The 22503-nt window shown below is 44.2% G+C and overlaps 1 protein-coding gene across 1 annotated transcript in view; it reads left to right on the top strand.

Annotated features, from left to right (window-relative positions):
• The window catches only part of LOC132777573 (hydroperoxide isomerase ALOXE3-like), a 36384-nt gene that overhangs the window by 2761 nt on the left and 11120 nt on the right, over positions 1-22503 (top strand). Inside the window, exons 2-9 of the mRNA XM_060779932.2 lie at positions 7888-8092; positions 10327-10408; positions 10704-10826; positions 11147-11250; positions 12518-12690; positions 15129-15272; positions 17537-17740; positions 20108-20194. Of these exons, the coding sequence (XP_060635915.2) occupies positions 7888-8092; positions 10327-10408; positions 10704-10826; positions 11147-11250; positions 12518-12690; positions 15129-15272; positions 17537-17740; positions 20108-20194 (1122 nt within the window). The remainder of the gene's footprint in view (positions 1-7887; positions 8093-10326; positions 10409-10703; positions 10827-11146; positions 11251-12517; positions 12691-15128; positions 15273-17536; positions 17741-20107; positions 20195-22503) is intronic.

The raw sequence follows: 22503 nt of genomic DNA, 5'->3' as shown, positions 1-22503 counted from the left end.
TTTTACGCAATTGTAGCAAAGGTTCTTCTGTATAGTAAGACACCTTTGATGTAATGTCGCACCAAAATTAATTTGAGACATCTTTGCACGATATCTTTAAGATGTTGGATCCACTCCATTTCTCTTTCGTTTTGAAACTTCTGATAGCGCAGACATTATGACTGTATATTGATGCCAGGAAGACATGAGAGGCAGATGACACCACGAGAATATAAACATTAAACAATAAAGATGTTATCATCCCAACACATATTAAAAACATAGGGCCGTGTCCTGCATTGCGTGCTTAGTTATGAAAACTCCCCATTTCAATATACTTTACCAGAGAATGTCTCATGAGAAACAGAAGTTTATTTAGCTGGAAATCAGGGTTTAGATAGGATGACCTTTCCACCTCCTTCCCATCAATGAGTAAGGAATTGGGATGGGATCCTGGTTCTGATCAGCGCAGTCTGAATCCTTGGGGTGCCAATCAGAACCAGGATCTCATCTCCATCCCTTGTTGCAGCCTCATCTGCTAGATGGTGGGAAAGTAGAAAGGTTCTCCTTTGCCCAGATTATTAGTTGAATATGAAGATTTCTATCTCTAGTCCTGTTTTACCAATGAGATTAGTGCCACAGATGAGAGATTAGGGCCTTGCAGGGAGATACTGTAGCATAGGCCTGGGCAACTTTCAGCACTCCAGGTGTTTTGGACTTCAACTCCCACAATTCCTTACAGCCTACCGGCTGTTAGGAATTGTGGGAGTTCAAGTCCAAAACACCTGGAGGGCCCAAGTTTGCCCAGGCTTATAGAATCATAGAATCATAGAATCAAAGAGTTGGAAGAGACCTCATGGGCCATCCAGTCCAACCCCCTGCCAAGAAGCAGGAATATTGCATTCAAATCACCCCTGACAAATGGCCATCCAGCCTCTGCTTAAAAGCTTCCAAAGAAGGAGCCTTCACCACACTCCGGGGCAGAGAGTTCCACTGCTGAACGGCTCTCACAGTCAGGAAGTTCTTCCTAATGTTCAGATGGCTTGCTGTAGCGGATGCAATCATGTTGTTGTTGTTGTTCATTCGTTCAGTCGTCTCTGACTCTTCGTGACCTCACGGACCAGCCCATGCCAGAGCTCCCTGTCGGCCGTCACCACCCCCAACTCCTTTCAAGGTCAGTCCAATCACTTCAAGGATGCCATCCATCCATCTTGCCCTTGGTTGGCCCCTCTTCCTTTTACCTTCCACTTTCCCCAGTATAATTGTTTTCTCTAGGCATTGCTGTCTCCTCATGATTTGGCCAAAGTACTTCAACTTTGTCTCTAGTCTCCTTCCCTCCAATGAGCAGTCAGGCTTTATTTCCTGGAGGATGGAATGGTTGGATCTTCTCGCAGTCCACGGCACTCTCAGAACTTTCCTCCAGCACCACAGTTCAAAAGCATCTATCTATATCTATCTATATGCAATCATATAGGTCCTATATTACTGGGGCTGCAAACTGAGGCCACCTGCAGAACACTCTCCCCAGTGAAATTAGGTCAGCTCCATCCTCTCTTTCCTTTAGGAAGAAGCTCAAAACATGGTTTTGGGACCAGACCTTTGGGTAACAGGCTTGACAGCAATTGCAATGTTTTGCAAACTGACTATGGACAGGCTCTGGACTGGCTCGTTGGTCACTTAATTGGACTTGGATATGGCAATATGGTTGATAATAATGTTTCAAATGGATTTTAACCTAATGTTTTTACCTACTCTGTAATGTCATGTTGTATTGTGTTTTTGTATGTGTTGGCATCAAATTGTTGCCGTTGTAAACCACCCTGAATCCCCCCTCAGGGTTTGAGAAGGACGGGTACAAATCTTTGAAATACATAAATAAAATAAAAATTCATTTTTGTTCCTTATCTCCACTCCAAAAGAGCCATCCAAGGTGCTGAACTGAGGGATGTAAATCTTTGCTAAATTCGTTCTCTGAGGAGTAATTTTCACAATTTTCTCTCAACTAACAACAACAGCAACAAGAACAACAACATTGTACCTTGCCTCCATCTCCCCAAAGATACTCAGGAGGCTTACACATGACACAAGGTGCCTAAAAACAACGCATAAAATAAATACACTACAAAAAAGTAAGAACAATAGTATATAAAACAACAATTTAAAATTCAGAACAACACCCAATAATATATGGCAATGTTTCTCAACCTGGGAGTTCGGACCCCTGGTGGTGGTGGTGGTGGGGGGGGGGTGTCACGAAGGGGTATCAGAGGGGTCACCAAAGACCATCAGAAAACAGAGTTTCTGTTGGTCAAGGGGGTTCTGTGTGGGAAGTTTGGCCCAATTCTATCATTCCTAGGGTTCAGAATGCTCTTTGATGGCAGGGGAACTATAAATCCCAGTAATTGCAACTCCCAAATGTCGTCTATTTTCCCCAAACTCCACCAGTGTTCACATTTGAACATATTGAGTATTCATGCCAAGTTTGGTCCAGATCCATCATTGTTTGAGTCCACAGTACTCTCTGGATGTAGGAGAACTACAACTCCAAGACTCAAGGTCAATACCCACCAAACCCTTCCAATATTTCCTGTTGGCTATGAGAGTTCCGTGTGCCAAGTTAGGTTCAGTTCCATTGTTGGTGGAGTTCTTTGTGAACTATGGTGAACTATAAATCCCAGCAACTACAACTCCCAAATGACAAAATCAATCCTCCCAAATCCCACGAATATTCAAATTGGGCTCATTGTGTATTTGTGCCAGATTTGGTCCAGTGAATGAAAAGACATCCTGCATCTCAGATATTTACATGACAATTCATAACAGTAGCAAAATGACAGTTATGAAGTAGCAATGAAAATAATGTTATGATTGGGTGTCACCGCAACATGAGGAACTGCATTAAGAGGTTGCGGCATTGGGACGGTTGAGAAACCCTGACCTATGGTGACAACTGCCGTAAGACATGGCCAAACTGTAAACCAGGCAAGAGAATGGAATTGTGAAAATTGTAGCTAAGGAACAAGGCATGGGATGAAAATACATAGCCTAATGAAGCTGTAACAACTTGTGCAGTACCATACACAAGCAGGATCCAATCTGACACGTAATGGAGGGTGAAACAGTGGTTCTGAAAGTGATAAAAGGTTTTGGTTAGTGAAATGACACTATCCAATGGCTTTCTGAATTTGCCTGAACTCAGAATGAACATTGTTTATTTTCATTTTTATGTACATTTCACAAAATGTTTTTGTGAAACAGCTATATTTTCACACTTTTAGCAGTGTACTAATTGTCAAATGGAAGGGAGAGGACAGCTCAGTGCACAAATACTGTGACAAAACCCTTGAAAACAGCAGTTTTTCAAAGGATTTACAATTTATTGTCGAAGGCTTTCATGGCCGGGATCACTGGGTTGTTGTAGGTTTTTCTGGGCTATATGGCCATGTTCTGGAGGCAATTTTTCTCCTGACGTTTCGTCTGCATCTATGGCAAGCATCTTCAGAGGTAGTGAGGTCCCTCTGAGGATGCTTGCCATAGATGCAGGCGAAACGTCAGGAGAAAAATTGCCTCCAGAACATGGCCATATAGCCCGGAAAAACCTACAACAACCCAGATTTACAATTTATTCAGTGAAAACTTCCAATGATGGTTTTGCTCAGAAAACAGTATTTTCTGTCCAGATTTTTTTTTCTGTACAGAAATGCTGCATTTGGAGTAAAACAGTCACATGTGAATTTTGCATAGAATAGGTCCCGAACTATGATAGGTCAGGGTTTCTTGACACTTCAAAACCAGTGTTTTACTTTATTTTATTTGTGGGAAGGGGAGTATTTTCGAATATTCCTTCCATTCCTGTTCTGTTTGGGATAATTACTTGACGTGCAAGCTATTACCTGGAGAAGATTCACCATCCAATGTGAATTTTACATAGAATAGGTCCCAAACTGTGACAGTTCAGGGTTTCTTGACACTTCAAAAACAATGTTTTAATAATGTCGAAGGCTTTCATGGCTGGAATCACTAGGTTCTTGTGGGTTTTTTCAGGCTGTATGGCCATGTTCTAGAGGCATTTTCTCCTGACGTTTCACCTGCATCTATGGCAAGCATCCTCAGGTAGTGAGGTACCCCACTACCTCTGAGGATGCTTGCCATAGATGCAGGCGAAACGTCAGGAGGAAATGCCTCTAGAATATGGCCATACAGCCCAAAAAAACCCACAAGAACCTAATGTTTTAATAATTTTTTGTGGGAAGGGGAATATTTTCTAATATTCCATCCCTGTTCTGTTTGGGATAAATACTTGCAAGCTACTACCTGGAGAAGATTCACTATCTAACTGATATCGAGTCTTGTGTCCTGGTTGACCCAGTGCCTCTTCATTTTAGAGATCCACTTCCAGCCTAGACTTCCTTCACTGGCCTTACCCTTCCAGATGTTATGGGACTACAATTCCCATCTTCACCAAGGAGAGACTGCTACCCACATGAATGGTAGCTACCCATGTCATATCAGGTATCTGACCGTTGATCCCACCAAGTTTTGGGTCAAAAGGTTTTGGACTGTGGTTCCTATAATCCTGTCCAACAGTAATGTTTGCTGTGGCTGATGGGACCTGCAGTCCAAATAAACTCATGACTGGAGTTCTTATAGTGATACACAAATGCACTAGGGAAATGCTGCAACAGTGCCTAAAGACCTTGGCCTGCACTTAAAAGCAATCGGCACTGACAAAATTATCATCTGTAAAAAGGCCACCCTACTTGGATCAACACACATTATTCGCCACAGTCCTAGACATTTGGGAAGTGTGATTTTAAAAAGCTAGCAGTGATCTTGTTTGCTGTGTACTAATCTTGTTATGTATCACATAATAATAATAATAATAATAATAATAATAATAATAATGTACTTTCTTTATATTCCGCTCTATCTCTGTGAGAGGACTCAGAGCGGATTACAGTACAGACATATATACGCAAACATTCAATGCCTTCTATACAGTGAACAATGACATACAATGCACAAATAAAGGTAAAGGTTTCTCTTTCCATCTCCAGCGTTTGGAGGTAATGCTCAATTCTGGCTATGGGGAGGTGTTCTTGTTCCATTTTTCCACGCTGAGGAGCCTGTTGTCCATAGATCCTCCTGGTCATGTTTGCTGACATGGCTGCATGAACACCTTTTATCTTCCAGCCGAGCTTGTACCTATTGATCTACTCACATTACATGTTTTCGAACTGCTAGGTTGGCAGGAGCTAGGGCTAACAGCAGGAGCTCACCCTGACCCGTGACTTCTGGTCAGCAAGGTTTTTTTTTTGCAGCTAGTGGTTTAATCTGCTGTGCTACCATGACCCCAGGCATCCATTTCCAATTCCCTGATTTGCAGCACCTCAAAAATCCTTCAATTCAGATAATGTCTGTCTGGGAAGATCATTTTTTGGGTGGTGCCATGGTCAAACATAGTGTCAGTATAGTTACGCCTGACAATGTGGGATCTCAGGGGGTGTTTTGACCTTCCCATCTGTTTCAGCAACCCTTTCCCCTCACCTTTTATCAGGCTCCTGATGAGCATTCAGTTTCCTTCCAAAAACCATAAAAGTGGGCTTGGTTGTGTTTGTGCAACTAAGATTCTGCTTTGCTCTGCTGTTGCTAAAGACTTGGCTCGAAGCACCAGTTTGCAGGAAGAATAACTGAAGTTGTGAAACACACCAACTCCCTGTTTCAACGGCACACTCCTCACTGTGGTTTTTGTTGCAACTGGCATTTGTGTCAGTGTATTTATTGGTTCGGTTATGTCTCATGCTCATGAGCTTTCAGCCCCCTGAAATGGGGCTACAAAGTGGAATCCACGACATGCGAGTGTGGAGAAGAGCAAACCACTGACCACCTGCTGCAATGCAATCTGAGCCCTGCCACATGCACAAGGGAGGACCTTCTTGCGGCAACACCAGAGGCACTCCAAGTGGCCAGATACTGGTCAAAGGACATTTAATCAACTACCAAGCTTGCAAACTTTGTGTTTTGTCTGTTTGTCTGTTTGTTTTGTTAAAAATTTAATACAACTGTCTGGTTGCTCCTGAATCGATAAATAAATAAATAAAGCCCTCTGGTGCATAATGGATAAACAGGGCCTTCATGTTGATTTGGACTTATGACAACCCAATCCTATCCCTTGGAAAGATCTCTTCAGGTTGAGGTTTGCACTTGCCTTTTCCTAATACTGAGAGTGTAGGACTTGTTCAGAATCACTCAGTGGGTTTGAGTGACTGAGTGGGGGTTCAAACTCTGGTTTCCTGGAGGTTTCATTCAACACTCAAACTGCCAATCCAAGATAGATCTGTAAACATTTAATGCATCACTTTAAAAATAATCTAAAATGCTCCACAACTCCTCTTTAAAAATTGTTTTAAAACCAGACCATAAAAACTAGATTAAAAACAACCAGAGAAAACACTTGTAATTTTAAGGCCAAGTGCAATAGAATAGACTTCATTCCTTGCTCAGCATTCAACCAGTTTCACACTTTTTGGGAAGGGGTTGGGAGCAGTTGCAGAGAAGTCTTTGTCATATGTACATCACAAATTTACTTAAGGGGGCAGGGTTGCTGAAATGAAAAATAGAGAGAGCTTCTATCCCTTAAATACAGTGGTTCTCAACCTTCTTAAAGCCATGACCTCTTAATACAGTTCCTCATGCTGTGGTGACCCCCAGCCATAACATTATTTTCGTTGCTATTTCACAACCGTAATTTTGCTACTGTTAGGAATCGTAATGTAAATATCTGATATGTAGGATGTATTTTCATTAACTGGACCAAATTTGGCACAATACCAAATTTTGCACAAATACCCGATACGCCCAAATTTGAATACTGATGGGTTGGGAAGGGTGGATGTTGATTTTGTCTTGTGGGAGTTGTAGTTACTGGGATTTATAGTTCACCTACAATTAAAGAGCATTCTAAACTCCACCAACGATAAAATTGAACCAAACTTGGCACACAGAACTCCCATGAACAACAGGAAATACTGAAAGGGTTTGGTGAGCATTGACCTTGAGTTTTTGAGTTGCAGTTGACTTACGTCCAAAGAGCAGTGTGAACTCAAACAATAATGGATCTGGACCAAACTTGGCACAAATACTCAATATGCCCAGATGTGAACATTGGTGGAGTTTGTGGAAAATAGATCTTGACGTTTGGGAGTTGTAGTTGCTACAATCAAAGAGCCTTCTGAACCTCACCAACAATAGGATTGGGTCAAACTTCCCACACAGAACTCCCATGCCTTGAAGGGACTTGCTGACGTGAGCCTCTCTCCAGCCTATCACACTCTCCCTCAACTGCACCTGTATGCTGCCATGTGCCGAGCACGCCTGCTCTCCCCTCCCTGCTTGGAGTCTCAGAAGCAGCCCTCCCCCTGGCTGAGAAGCCGGCCAATCACAGCAGAGGAGGGCTTTCAGTGGGAGAATTTGCCGCTTGTTTCCAAAAAGAAATAAAAGTACAGGCGGAGAGATCTTCAGCATTCTCTGCAAAGAGGTTCCTAAGACCATCAGAAATATATGTTCTCTGGTGGTCTTTGGTGACTCCTCTGAAACCCACTCACAACCCCCCAGGGGTCCCGACCCCCAGGTTGAGAAACACTGCTTTAATAGTTGTGCAGAAGAGGAACATTCAGGAGATGTTGCTTCTCATGCTACCGGTGACAGGCAATACCTGCTGAAAAATCTTTCCTCTCTGTAACCATTACAGTGAGAGGCTCCATCTCCTGTTTCCACTCCGGCAACCCTACTCCCTGTTTGCACATAGGATTTCCATTTGTTGGCGATGTTTGTCAACCACAGCTGATATGTGACTTTCCAACTTTGCTCTGTAACTACCCAGGTGATCCTCTGACTTTTCTGTTCCAGGTGAGTGATTATGAAGTCCCCTGTGAACATGACCTAGGAGAGATTGTGCTCCTCCGTCTTCACAAAGAATGTGCCATCGGACTCTTCACCACAAACTGGTATTGCAGTTTTATCACCGTGACATCCCCCAAAGGGGTGGCCTACCACTTCCCATGCTACCAGTGGATGGAAGGGCCCCAGACTTTGGAGCTGCGCGAGGGAACTGGTAAGTCAGTCTCCTGGGAGAGAAAGAGGATTTCTCCCTACTGCAAATTGGATTTCGTATAAATATATTTTTTGCACACACAAAAACACATCTCCAAATGTGAAAGATCATTGACAAATGTGTCCGAAGTCTTGCCATCCTGGCTAATGGAGAAAAAAAACTTAAGTAGGGTTCATAGAATCATAGAATCAAAGAGTTGGAAGAGACCTCCTGGGCCATCCAGTCCAACCCCATTCTGCCAAGAAGCAGGAATATTGCATTCAAATCACCCCTGACAGATGGCCATCCAGCCTCTGTTTAAAAGCTTCCAAAGAAGGAGCCTCCACCACACTCCGGGGCAGAGAGTTCCACTGCTGAACAGCTTTCGCAGTCAGGAAGTTCTTCCTCATGTTCAGATGGAATCTCCTCTCTTGTAGTTTAAAGCCATTGTTCCTTGTCCTAATCTCCATGGAATCAGAAAACAAGCTTGCTCCCTCCTCCCTGCGGCTTCCTCTCACATATTTATACATGGCTATCAAATCTCCTCTCAGCCTTCTCTTCTTCAGGCTAAACATGCCCAGCTCCTTAAGCCGCTCCTCATAGGGCTTGTTCTCCAGACCTTTGATCATTCTAGTTGCCCTCCTCTGGGTTCACTTTACTACCGGATATTGTCTTGCCTCTCAATCATAACTATTGGGAGGGCCAACTGAGTAGGTGCTAGGATACTCAGGCCTTGCTTCTGGGTTTGCTGGAAACATCTGCCTGATCATTACTGGACAGAGGATGTTGGTCCTAAAGAGGTCTTAAGGTCTGATTCAGCTTCCAAGTCCCTCCCTTGACCTTCACCAAAAATCACCTGTTCAACTCTGTGCTCTCAAAGAGATTTGGTGGGATATTTACAATCAACTTCCTTGGAACCTTCTTTCATCAGACAGATGGCTTCTAGCACACTAGCATCTAGTGTTGTGGAGGCTCCTTCTTTGGAGGCATTTAAACAGAGGCTGAATGGCCATCTGTCGGGGGTGCTTTGAATGCAATTGTCCTGCTTCTTGGCAGGGGGTTGGATTGGATGGCCCATGAGACCTCTTCCAACTCTATGATTCTATCCTTCCCAGCTTCAATGCCAAATGTTAATGGCTATGTACTAGCGTTTGATGGGTGGCTTGTGGTGGTCCAAGAATAACAAGGTAGATGGGAACAGACTGGGCAAAGAAAACCTCTTGTTTGCAGCCTATTTGAGCTGCTCTCATTGTTTTTAGTATAGAACATACATGGGTAAACTTCAGCCCTCCAGGTGTTTTGGGCTCCAACTCTCACAATTCCTAACATCTGATAGGCTGTTAGGAATTGTGGGAGTTGGAATCCAAAACACTTGGAAGACAGAAATTTGCCCATGCCTAGTATAGAACTTGGGTCACTTCTGAGTAGTTCAGTGTTCTTTGTTTGGCTCCATTCTTCATAATCTCAGGACACCACCATCCAATCTATCCAGAGTGAGCAGTACCACAGCCAAGGAGGTCCATTATCTATTCATGAAGACCTGGAGTATAGTTTACATAGAATTTGTTGTTTAGGGTGCAATTCTACCACTTGCTGCAAGGAGATGCTGGAGCCTATTCCATAAAGACATGCCATATATTTTTGGTGGTGTAGTACACCTGCTTTATTGATTTAGCATCCTTAAAAAGATTATCTTCTACGTAGTGACATGTGTCAGGTTTTGGAATCATGTGAAGACTTGAAGAAAGACTAGAAGTCAAATAATTGGATCTCAGCTTAATTGTGGAGACTACAGCCCCTTCCACACAGCTGTATAAAATTCACATTGAACTGGATTATATGACAGTTAGGACTCAGATAACCCAATTCAAAGCAGAGCCCCTGGTGGTGCAATGGATTAAACTCTTGGACTGAAGACCAACAGGTTGGAGGTTCGAATCCAGGGAGAGTATGGATGCGCTCCCTCTTTCAGCTCCAGCTCCCCATGCAGGAACATCAGAGAAGCCTCCCACGAGGATGGTAAAACATCAAAACATCTGGGTGTCCCCTGGGCAACATCCTTGCAGGCGGCTAATTCTCTCGCATCAGAAGCGACTTGCAGTTTCTCAAGTTGCTCCTGACACACAAAAAAGAAGCATGAGCAGATATTGTGGATTATCTGCTTCAATATTCTGGGTTATCTGGCTGTGTGGAAGGGCCCTTAGTTGAATGAAACAAGGAGATATAAACAACATTTCCTGTGTTTGTTCCTCCAGCGAAAACCCCTTCCATGGATACTTTCCCCATACTCAAAGACTTCCGAATTGGTGAGGTTAAGAAGAGGCAGTCTAATTATGGGTAAGTGAACCAATGAGATGGTACACGATAAGACTCAATTTTCAAAACCTTCATGAGAATTGCCACATAAATTGCAACTCTACATGGCAAGTTCTAAGTTCCCAGGCTCTGCACACCTGGTTGTTCTGTTCCTCCCTCTGATGGGAAAAGTAAAACTTCCTGATGTTGGCATCAATGAGTCCTTTTAACGTCTGAGCTTGGAGAAGTACCACTTGGGGACAATCACTCTTAGAATCCCCCGGTACAGAAGAAGGCATTCCTGATCTGAACAATTAGGATTTCTCTCTCCATACAGGTGGAAGATATTTGCCGAGGGTGTCCCCCACTGTTTGGATGTCTCATCCATCGAGGAGCTAGAAAAGGATGTCAGATTTTCCTTCTCCAAAGCAGCCCTTTTTGCTAAACGCTCCACAAGCAAGTGAGTTGTATGGGAAGTAAGGATTGTTTGGGGAGGGAGAGTATCCTTTTTCATTATTGACTTTCTAGTAAATATTTTAATTATCGGTCATCACAAGATGGTAGCACTGGACATATAAAGGGTTGCCCTTTCCACTCCTTGTTTCTGGGTGCTAAACAATGACCCTTCTGGGAAGAAGAACACAGGCATAATCCTGACTTTAGAAATTACATCTTGGTAAGAGGAGGAGTTGGGAGCAAGTGGCCACTGCCCCATCTTCTCAAGCACTCACAGCCATTCCTGGCCATCCCAGCAAGGTTGTCCTTTTCTATCACCTTTAGGAAGGTAGAACTCAAGCTGAGAGGGTATTCTGACAGTCAAGAATCCTGGAAGGACCTGAAGGACATCAAGAAGGTTTTCTGGTTCAACAAGTCAGATATATCAGGTAAGACAAAAACCCTGCTAAGATCCAGGCTTTGGAGACATTGCTTTTTTGGGCAACACTTGACAACACCTCAGTCAGCAATTTTTGCAGCTTCTGAGAAGGTCCTGCTCCTGTTTCCCCATTAGAACAGTGTTTCTCAATCTGGGGGTGTTAGAGGGGTCACTAAAGACCATCATAAAACACAGTATTTTCTGTTGGTCATGGGGGTTCTGTATGGGAAGTTTGGCCCAATTCTGTCATTGGTGGCATTCAGAATGCTCTTTGATTGCAGGTGAACTATACATCCCAGCAACTAAAATTTCCAAATGTCTGGGTCTATTTCCCCCAAACTCCACCAGTGTTTACATTTGGGCATATTGAGTATTCATGCCAAGTTTGGCCCAGATCTATCATTGTTTGAGCCCACACAGTTCTCTCTGGATGTAGGCGAACTACAACTTCAAAACTAAAGGTCAACTCAAGGCATTAGAAGGTCTTGAGAGAAAGAAAATACTAAATAGAAGCAACATCTCATAAGTCCTAGTTTTAGCTCCCTGAGTAAAATCGGATAGCTGGGTCATATTCTCATAACCTAGACCACCACTTAGGTTTGATGTAATGACAAGAAGGAACCCATTGCAAATGGGATGCAAAATTCCTGGGTTTGATTTACACCAGGGTAAACTATGCTCCCTTCGATCTCAGAAAATATGTTATAGCATTTGGACCTGAATCACTAAGGCACAGAGTATTGTAGAATCAATGCAGTTTGACCCTATTTGAACTGCCATGGCTCAATGCTATGAAATTCTAGGAATTATCGTTTGGTACGGTTCTAGCCCTCTTTGGCACACATACAAATGAGCCATGGCAGGTCAAGTGGCATCAAACTGCATACCTTCTACAATGTAGATGCAAATGTAATAAGAAATGAATAACTATGATTTGGGTTTTGTTGACCTACATTTATTGTTAGCCCCAGACACATTGAACTCCCAGGATTTACTCACGAGTACATTCATCATTCCATAGGTCTACTCCAGTTGGGACTAAACAATAATTCTGATTTGGGGCAGATAGTCCTGATTGTAAGCATTTGACACCCCACCTTTTGAGCTGCTTTTAACATGCCCGGGTTATTTTCTCTTCTTCCCACCTTCCTCTTTTGCCCTCGGTTCGCTTCGGGGGCTTCACACTGAGTTCAATATGCAAAAGGAGTCTGCATTCTTGACTTAATCCCATCTTAGAAATTGAACTTGCCCCGTTGAATTCTTGTTTCCCATTCTAGAATACGTCACAGAGCATTGGAAAGAAGATGCATTATTTGGGTGGCAGTTCCTCAATGGACTGAACCCAAGAATGATCCAGAGGTGCACCAAGATCCCACCAAATTTCCCTGTGACTAATGAGATGGTGGCCAAATTCCTTGGAGAGGACACCACGCTGGAGAAAGAGCTAAAGGTAGGAAAGGAAGCAAGCATTAGGAAGCCTGTTATAAAAAAACTAACCAGAATGCAAGAAAGCAATATTGTTTCTATTTTACCCAGTGCCCATGTCTCAGGCCCCTTCCACACAGCTGTATAAAATCCACATTGAACTGGATTATATGGTAGTGTGGACTCAGATAACCCATTTCAAAGCAGATATTGAGATTTATCTGCCTTGATATTCTGGATTATATGGCTGTGTGCAAGGACCCATGGTCTCAAACTATTTTTGGCGGGATGGTCCCAACTGATCCTCTGCTCTCCTCTTTTCCAGCTGCTCTTAAAATGTCCTAGTTTCTCTCTTTTTCTCCCACTCTCCCCTTTTCTCCTCTGGTTCCTTCCATTGCTGCATACTAAGTTCAAATGCAAAAATAGTTTGCACTCCACCAACTCCTTAAAAGAGGGAAAGAGGAGAGGAGTGGACAGAGGCTCAGACCAGAGCTAACTACTGCATCTTCTCCTAGGCCTCTTCTACACTGCCATATAATCCAGATCATCAAAGCAGAAAATTCACATTATCTGCTTTGAACTGGGTTATATCGACCTAAAGGCTGGCAGTTTGAAGCCACGGGTTGGGGTGAGCCCCCGCTGTTAGCCCTAGCTCCTGCCAACATAGCAGTTCAAAAACATGCAAATGTGAGTAGATCAATAGGTGCCGCTTCGGCAGGAAGTTAATAAAGGCACCCATGCAGTTCTGCTGGCAAAACACGACCAGGAGGTATCTACAGACAACAGGCCCCCCAGCTTGGAAATGGAACAGGAGCACCTTCCCATGGCCAGAAAGCCAGAAATGAAAGGAGAAGCCTTTACCTTTGTTCTGTGTATTTGCATGTCATTGTTATTCCACTGTATTAAAGGCATTGAATGTTTGCCTATCTGTGTATGGTGTGATCTCTTCTGAGTTCCCTTGGGGAGATAGAGCAGAATATAAAGTGTCATTATCATTATCAGTCTACAGCAGGAGTCCTCAAACTAAGGACCGAGGGCCCAATACGGCCCTCCAAGGTCATTTACTCGGCCCTTGCTCAGGGTCAACCTAAGTCTGAAATGACTTGAAAGCACACAACAACAACAGCAACAACAATCCTAACTCATCAGCCAAAAGCAGGCCCTTACTTCCCATTGAAATACTAATAAGTTGATATTTGTTAAAATTGTTCTTCATTTTAATTATTGTATTGTTTTTAAATGGGATTTTTTGCACTTAGACTCATAGAATCATAGAATCAAAGAGTTGGAAGAGACTTCATGGGCCATCCAGTCCAACCCCCTGCCAAGAAGCAGGAATATTGCATTCAAATCACCCCTGACAGATGGCCATCCAACCTCTGTTTAAAAGCTTCCAAAGAAGGAGCCTCCACCACACTCCGGGGCAGAGAGTTCCACTGCTGAACGGCTCTCGCAGTCAGGAAGTTCTTCCTCATGTTCAGATGGAATCTCCTCTCTTGTAGTTTGAAGCCATTGTTCCATTGCATCCTAGTTTCCAAGGAAGCAGAAAACAAGCTTGCTCCCTCCTCCCTGTGGCTTCCTCTCATATATTTATACATGGCTATCATATCTCCTCTCAGCCTTCTCTTCTTCAGGCTAAACATGCCCAGCTCCTTAAGCCGCTCCTCATAGGGCTTGTTCTCCAGACCCTTGATCATTTTAGTCACCCTCCTCTGGACACATTTCAGCTTGTCAATATCTCTCTTCAATTGTGGTGCCTAAAATTGGACACAATATTCCAGGTGTGGTCTAACCAGAGCAGAATAGAGGGGTAGCATTACTTCCCTGGACCTAGACACTATGCTCCTATTGATGCAGGCCAAAGTCCCATTGGCTTTTTTTGCCGCCACATCACATTGTTGGCTCATGTTAACTTGTTGTCCACGAGGCCTCCATGATCTTTTTCACACGTACTGCTCTCGAGCCAGGCATTGTCCCCCATTCTGTATCTTTGCATTTCGTTTTTTTCTGCCTAAGTGGAATATCTTGCATTTGTCCCTGTTGAACTTCATTTTGTTAGTTTTGGCCCATGTCTCTAATCTGTCAAGATATGTGCAGTATACACAGGAATTCATTCATTGTTTTTTCAAATTGTAATCCAGCCCTCCAACAGTTTGAGGGACTGTGACCTGGCCCTCTGTTTAAAAGGTTTGAGGACCCCTGGTCTACACCATCATATAATCCACTTCAAAGTAGATAATCTGGATTTTATATGGCAATGTAGAAGGAGCCGTAGTTTGCTCTTCCTTAATGTTTGCCATATTGAAGACACATCAATGTTGCTTGACGAACATTGGGAAATGTTGGAGGGTGTAGCATTGGGAATCTTCAGATACGGGAAGGTGACTACGGGTGTTAGGAACTGCAATCAAATTCGTGGCTTCCTCCATTGTTCACAGTTTGTGTCTGTGTTCTCCACCATAGAAGGGCAACATCTTCATTGCGGACTACAAGCTCCTGGATGGGGTCCCGGCTGGAGTGAATAATGGGCGCAAGCAGTATGTCGCTGCCCCTTTGTGCCTGCTGCACCTCTCCGCTCAGAAGCATCTCATGCCATTGGCCATTCAGGTACTATATTTTCCAGATGGGGAGCCATTGGAACTAGGGTGTGCTGGGAATTAATGTTTCCCAGGTGCCAGCCCTTTTTTTGGGGAAAGCACAAAACCTAAAACTGTTCAAAATTGGCCTTCCTGTAGCAAAGTAGCAGACAACGCATGCCTCAGTTTCTCTATGTTGCTTTCCTGAGTTTCCTTGTTGACTCAAAAACAAAAAGGGGAATTATAGGCCATGAACTTGAAAGTTTAGCAATGGCTTTGTATTTACATATGCATGAGGATCCTAGATCCTAACTAAATAATAAAAAAATATCAAGTCTTCGTTCTTAATTTACTACCTTTTGATGAAGGAACAAAATATGGTCAGAAATTACAGGAAGAGCATTGAGAGGGTTCAGAAGAGAGGTAAGACTGAGAAGGGGAGACTTTGTGTTGTACCCTAGCCCTGAGACACCCTTTCACTCAACACCACACCAGAGTCCAGTGATCCAGTAATAAAAAGTTTATTGAAGAAAGTATATAAAAAGGGAAAATGGCAAATCCATAAGAGACAGCCAGGATATAAAAGCAATACAGAAAATAAGACAGAGTTCAATAGCAGTAATCCAATAATGCCAGGGTAAATCCAGAACCAAGAAATCCAAAAACACAGAATTAATCTAAGGTATTTCCATGAACATGAAAACAGGAATCTCTCCCAGGTAAACTCTCTAAAGATACATAAGCATAGACAGGAACATAAAACAAGAATCTTGATAATATAGCACCCCAGGAACTTGGAAACATGAACAGGAGACCAATCCCCAATAGCAACGTTGTCTCCTCTGAGATGCTTGAAGCCAAACCACTTAAGTTAAGCCTGCCCAGGCTCCCATGAGATCATGCCTACGGCACCTGGACTTCATGGTCTTATCACAAACCAGCTGGGAAGACCTAGTTTGCCTGCTTTTCACACCCTGTGTTCTCAAGTCTAATCTACACTCCCTTGAAACCTCCTCATCTTCCCAAGGCCTTTTCTCAATGGAAACTGGTACTTTCAGTTTCCATGGTTGCCTGGGAATGATCTAAAGCAGGGGTCCTCAAACTAAGGCCCATGGGCCAGATATGGCCCTCCAAGGTCATTTACTCGGTCCTCGTTCAGGGTCAACCTGACACGACTTGAAAGCACACAACAACAACAATAATCCTATCTCATCACCAAAAAGCACCGGAGCCCCAGTGGTGCAGTGGGTAAACCTCTGTGCCGGCAGGACTGAAGACCGACAGGTCGCAGGTTCGAATTCGGGGAGAGGCGGATGAGCTCCCTCTATCAGCTCCAGCTCCTCATGCAGGGACATGAGAGGAGCCTCCCACAAGGATGACAAAACATAAAAAAAATCATCCGGGCGTCCCCTGGGCAACGTCTTTGCAGACGGCCAATTCTCTCACACCGGAAGCGACTTGCAGTTTCTCAGGTCGCTCCTGACATGACCCAAAAAGCAGGCCCACGCTTCCAATTGAAATACTAATATGTTTATATTTGTTAAAATTGTTCTTCATTTTAATTGTTGTATTGTTTTAAGTGTTTTTTGCACTACAAATAAGATATGTGCAGTGTGCATAGGAATTCATTCATGTTTTTTTCAAATTATAATCCGGCCCTCCAATAGTTTGAGGGACTGTGACCTGGCCCTTTGTTTAAAAAGTTTGAGGGCCCTTGATCTAAAGAATTCCAGACATCACCCCGGTCAGCCTGATCTGCTTGCAATTCCCTCTGAACACTCACAGATGCCTCATTTTGGAACCCATCATCTCCATCATTCTCTGAACATTTGGAAAAATTCAGTTCAAAGCAGATAATCTGGATTTTATATGGCAATGTAGAAGGGGGCTTTAAATAATCAAAGTACTCAAGGAAGGTATTTACGACCATGCTTTTCAAAGGTCATTAAGAGCAAATGTAAGGGTTTATATGAGAGGAATAAGAAAAAGGATTTGACATGCAAGAGATCCTGGTGCTCTCACAGCAAGAGGGATGCGGAGAAAGAATGCAAGAATTTTCCTCCAAGATGTTCTTATGTTTGCAGTATTTGAAGTCTCTCTGGTGAGCATGGAATCCTTCTGGTGAGTCTCTCTGGTGAGCATGGATTGTATGGTCACTATGCTATCTGGAGAGATTCTGTGACTTTCCAGTCTCTGGTTTGATCTGGATTCCAGACTTTGCCCTTTGCTTCCTTCTGTCCTGTTTGAGTCTTCCAGGGGTCCCATGTCATAATATCTTCTCCTCCCTTTGTGTAGCTCAGCCAGACCCCAGGTCCGCAGTCACCCATCTTCTTGCCGAGTGACTCTGAATGGGATTGGATCTTGGCCAAAACCTGGGTGCGCAATGCCGACTTCCACATCCACCAGGCCATCACACATCTGCTCCGGACACACCTGTTGGCTGAGGTGTTCACCATGGCCACCATCCGCCAGCTGCCCACGTGTCATCCGCTCTACAAGGTGAGGTCCAAAATAGTCAGGTAAATGGGTCTCCAGAGTCCAGCTCTCAGATCGCTACATTATGCTAGCGATCTGAAATCATCCAAAAATAAGCAATAATATGTCTCAAGCCTAGAACCAATTCTCCATCGACATTGATACTCACTGTGCAATTATTTGGAGAAACTCTTCATTTTGTAAGACTCAGGGCCTTTCAAGACAGGCCCTATATCCTAGGATGTGTTCTGATGTTATCTGTTTATCCCAGATTATCTGGCCGTGCAGACTCATATAATCCAATTTAAAGCAGAAAACCTGGGATCAAATCCTGGAATATAGAGCTTGTCTGGAGGGCAAACTTCTGTAGGGTTTTTGATGCAGATTTTGGTCAAACTGATATTGAGCCCTTTTGGGGGGTCTCCCGCAGGGAGAGATCCCAGAAGACCGCTAAAGGGGTCCTCAAACCTCGGTGAGCAGCCAGCGAAAGCCAATCCAAAGAGCGAAAAAATATTTAAAAATTAATCTCACCGGAGGCGGAAGAAATTCAGTGACTGAAGCGTTTATTTTGCGATTCAGTGTGAAAAGGATGCAATTGTAGTGATGATTCACATACAAGCATAATTTTACAGAATTTTCCAAGCATTTTATAGGGTTCAGACAAAGGGAAACAGTTTCAAAAATCCTGCCCGCCCTCTGCCAGCCGGCTTTGCCCTGATTGGCTGGCCGCGGAACAGCTGGGAGGAGGCTTGGCGGCACGCCTCGCCTCCTGCCCAATCAGCGGGCTCCGCCGCCTCTAGAGGGCCAATCAGCGCCTTCCTAGCGCTTTGGAAGATGGACCAATCGGCAGCCAGGAGGCGGGATGAAGCCTGACAAAGACTGAGGAAATGACAGCCTTTGGGGCATCTGCCAGCTGGAATGTGTGTCTTTGTTCTTACGTGGCGGGGAGTTAGATAGGAGAACAATGAGCTTCCTGGTCTGTGATGGGATTTGGGAGGAAGTATGAAAAGGAGCTTTCAAGGATATTGGACCTCAGAAAAGGGGGATCAACAATACCCAAAAATGATTTAATCAGTCTTTTCTTCCTGAGTTTCTGTTGACTCCCCCTCCCCTAACTGTCTGCTCTGAAAGTTAGGATCAGGAAGGAATCAACATCACGGACCATGCAAATGTAAACATGAACAGTTTCGGGAGGACAAAGGAGTTCCTCTCTATGGCAGTAATCCCCAAGTCACATTCCTTTTGGGGCAAGGGTCAGAGGGAAAGGCGGGAAGGGGAATCAGAGTACATTCCATATGATATTACATTATAAACCCATACATTTCATATATTTCATGAGCAAATCCCATCCCCATCCCCAGCAAAGTTTATTAAAAAAAACCAGTTGATTTATTTTATTATATGAGGAAGTTCATAGTCTTCTTGATGAAGGTGCGCGGAGGCTGAGGCTGCTTGTCCTTCAAGGCAAGCTTGGTCTAAAGTTCGTGTCCAAAGATGCAGCAGGAAAAACAGTCCGGGACATTTGGGCAGAAAGTCAATAGGAGAGGGCAAAAGGGTCCGAAGAGGATTTCCGGGTTGCATTTCATGGGGCAATGTCCTTTGGGAAACTACATCTCCCTGGTCCGAGGCCCGGGCCCCTGCCTGGCCGCCTCCCCGGGACTCCTACGGGCGGCCGCAGTGGGTCCCTGGTTGCTAGATCCAGATGGGAGCGAGCACTGCCGAGGAGAAGCGAAGAGCCCGGCCAAATTGACAAACAGCTGATTCTGTCAAAGTAAAATACTTGAAACAAAAACAATTTATTCCCGGGTGAAGGAGCCCAAAATGAGAAAAAAGGAGATGGCAGATAGGCTTAGGATTAGTAACAGAAAAATACAAAATTGGAACGGCGGCGATCCGCCATCTTACGATTTCTTGCGGATAGGGGGGTCTGAAATGGCGGTTTCCATATCCGCGGTCTAGGCAAACGCAGATTCGGGGTCCGGGGGGCGCCCGGAGGCGCCTCCCGCGGGCTCACGGCTCTCCGGAGCCCAAAAAAAGGTTTATTGCAATGTTATTTTAGTTTGAGTCAAGGAAGGATACAAAAGTAGCATGCGGAGAGATGAAAAGTTGCAAGTTTCAAGTATCTTTATTAGGGAAATGATACAAAGTAGGGAGTAGGGGAAAGCAAAGGAAAGTTGCAGGCATTCCTGGTTTTGAGCTGGCTGCTGGGGCACATTTCATCTGTTGGTCCCAAAACTTGACCCAGGAACTGCGGAACTCTCCGCTGTGGTTCACACCAATGTGAAGGCGGGGTTCCCCGCCGCGCTCGGGCTCAAAACCAGACAAGATCATGGACGAGATGGAACCATGGGATTAAAAAGCCACTTGGCTTCTCACTTTTTGCTTCCATAGCTCCTGATTCCTCACACACGCTACACCCTTCACATCAACACTGTGGCACGGGACAGTCTCGTTTCTCAAGGGGGTGTCTTTGATAAGGTAAGTGGTTCTGGATTTCCATCTCCATTGGGTCTGTTCGTACTTCTAAATGTTAGCATGCAATGAATATATTAATCCTTGAAGTCTCCATCAGTCACAGTTCCCTAAATCTTCAATTGGTTCCCCTATCCCTCTGGCCATCTTCCTGTCTTTGTACTCTCTATTCCAGCGTTTCTCAACCTGGGGGTCGGGACCCCTGGGGGGGGGGACATGAGGGGGGTCACCAAAGACCATTAGAAAACACAGTATTTATATTTATTCTGTTGGTCATTGAGGTTCTTTGTGGAAAGTTTGTCCCAATTCTATCATTGGTGAGGTTCAGGTGAACTACAAATCCCAGCAACTACAACTCCCAAATGCCAAGGTCTATTTCCCCCAAACTCTACCAGTGTTCACATTTGGGCATGTTGAGTATTTGTGCCAAGTTTGGTCCAGATCCATCTTTGCTTGTGTCCACAGTGCTCTCTGGCTGTAGGTGAACTACAACTCCCAAACTCAAGGCCAATGCCCACCAAACCCTTCCAGTATTTTCTCTTGTTCGTGGAAGGTCTGTGTGCCAAAATTGGTTCAATTCCATCATTGGTGGAGTTCAGAATGCTCTTTGGTTGTAGGTGAACTATAAATCCCAGCAACTACAACTCCCAAATGACAAATTTAATCCCACCAACCCCACCAGTATTCAAATTTGGTTGAATCAGGTATTTGTGCCAAATTTTGTCTAGTGAATGAAAATATATCCTGCATGTCAGATATTTACACGACGATCCATAACAGTAGTAAAATTCCAGTTATGAAGTAGCAATGAAAATATGGTTGGGGGTCACCACCACATGAGGAACTCTATTAAGGGGCCGCGGTACTTGGAAGGTTGAGAAACACTGGTCTATTCCTTATCCCTGTCAAATCCAGGGATAACCATATTCCTTTTGTAGTTTGGTGATGACACCACAATTGAAGGGAGATGTTGACAAGCTGGAATGTGTCCAGAGGAGGGTGACTAAAATGATCGAGGGTCTGGAGAACAATCCCTATGAGGAGCGGCTTAAAGAGCCGGGCGTGTTTAGCCTGCAGAAGAGAAGGCTGAGAGGAGACATGAGGAGGCCCATGTACAAATATGTGAGGGGAAGTCATAGAGAGGAGGGAGCAGGCTTGTTTTCTACTGTCCCTGAAACTAGGATGTGGCTTCAAACTACAAGAAAGGAGATTCCACCTGAACATGAGGAAGAGCTTCCTAACTGTGAGAGCCGTTCAGCAGTGGAACTCTCTGCCCCAGAGTGTGGTGGAGGCTCCTTCTTTGGAAGCATTTAAACAGAGGCTGGGTGGCCATCTGTCGGGGGTGCTTTGAATGCAATTTGCCTGCTTCTTGGCAGAATGGAGTTGGACTGGATGACCCATGAGGTCTCTTCCAACTCTTTGATTCTATGAATACCTCTAATTGAAAATACTTGGGACCAGAAGTGTTCCATATTCCATAGTTTGGAATATTTATATATACGTGGAGATGTGACCCAAGTTTACACATGAAATGCATTTATATTTCATAGAGACATAGCCTGAAGGTAATTTTACACGCAAAATTTGAAATACTTTCATGCACGAAACAAGGTTTGTGTGCATTGAGCCATCAGAAAGCAAAGGGATCCTTATCTCAGCCACACAAGTAGACCATTTAGGATTTGGAGCCTTTTGGATTTTGCAATTCCAGATAAGGCTAGCATAAACTGCATTGCTTCCACGTTTCAATAGTAGCAGATGACTTTAAAGATGACTATCAGCCTCTTTATAGACCTGTTACCGCCCCAAACACTTCTGTGAAGATGTATGGCCAGGCATCTTTTCCTGTTCCATTCTGCCTCCTGCGTAACGTAGTGGTCCAAATGCCCGAAAGGTACCAGATCCCATCTGATCTTGGGAAAAGAAGCAGAGCCGGCCTACAAAGATTTCTTCATCGGACAAAGAAGTTTCAAAAGATATTTCCAAGGAAGGCGAAAAGGAGGAGATCGCAATCTGAGGCCCACATTTTGCCTTCCGATTGCAGCTGTACTAGTCCATGATGGAGCTATTTATTAAAATAGGCACAGGAAAACTTGGGCCCTCCAGGTGTTTTGGGCTTCAACTCCCACAATTCCTAACAACCCCACTTCCCTTCCTTTCACCCCTCAGCTGCTTAAGGAAAGACTAGGACTAAATGGAGCAATAGCTTCAAACATGAGGAAGAACGTCCAAACTGTGCGAGAGAGCTGTTCAGCAGTGGAACTCTCTGCCCCAGAGTGTGGTGGAGGTTCCTTCTTTGCAGGTTTTCAAGCAGA

This window comes from Anolis sagrei, chromosome 6 (assembly GCF_037176765.1).
Source record: "Anolis sagrei isolate rAnoSag1 chromosome 6, rAnoSag1.mat, whole genome shotgun sequence".
Classification (NCBI taxonomy): domain Eukaryota; kingdom Metazoa; phylum Chordata; class Lepidosauria; order Squamata; family Dactyloidae; genus Anolis; species Anolis sagrei.
This window is presented reverse-complemented; position numbering and strand designations above follow the sequence as displayed.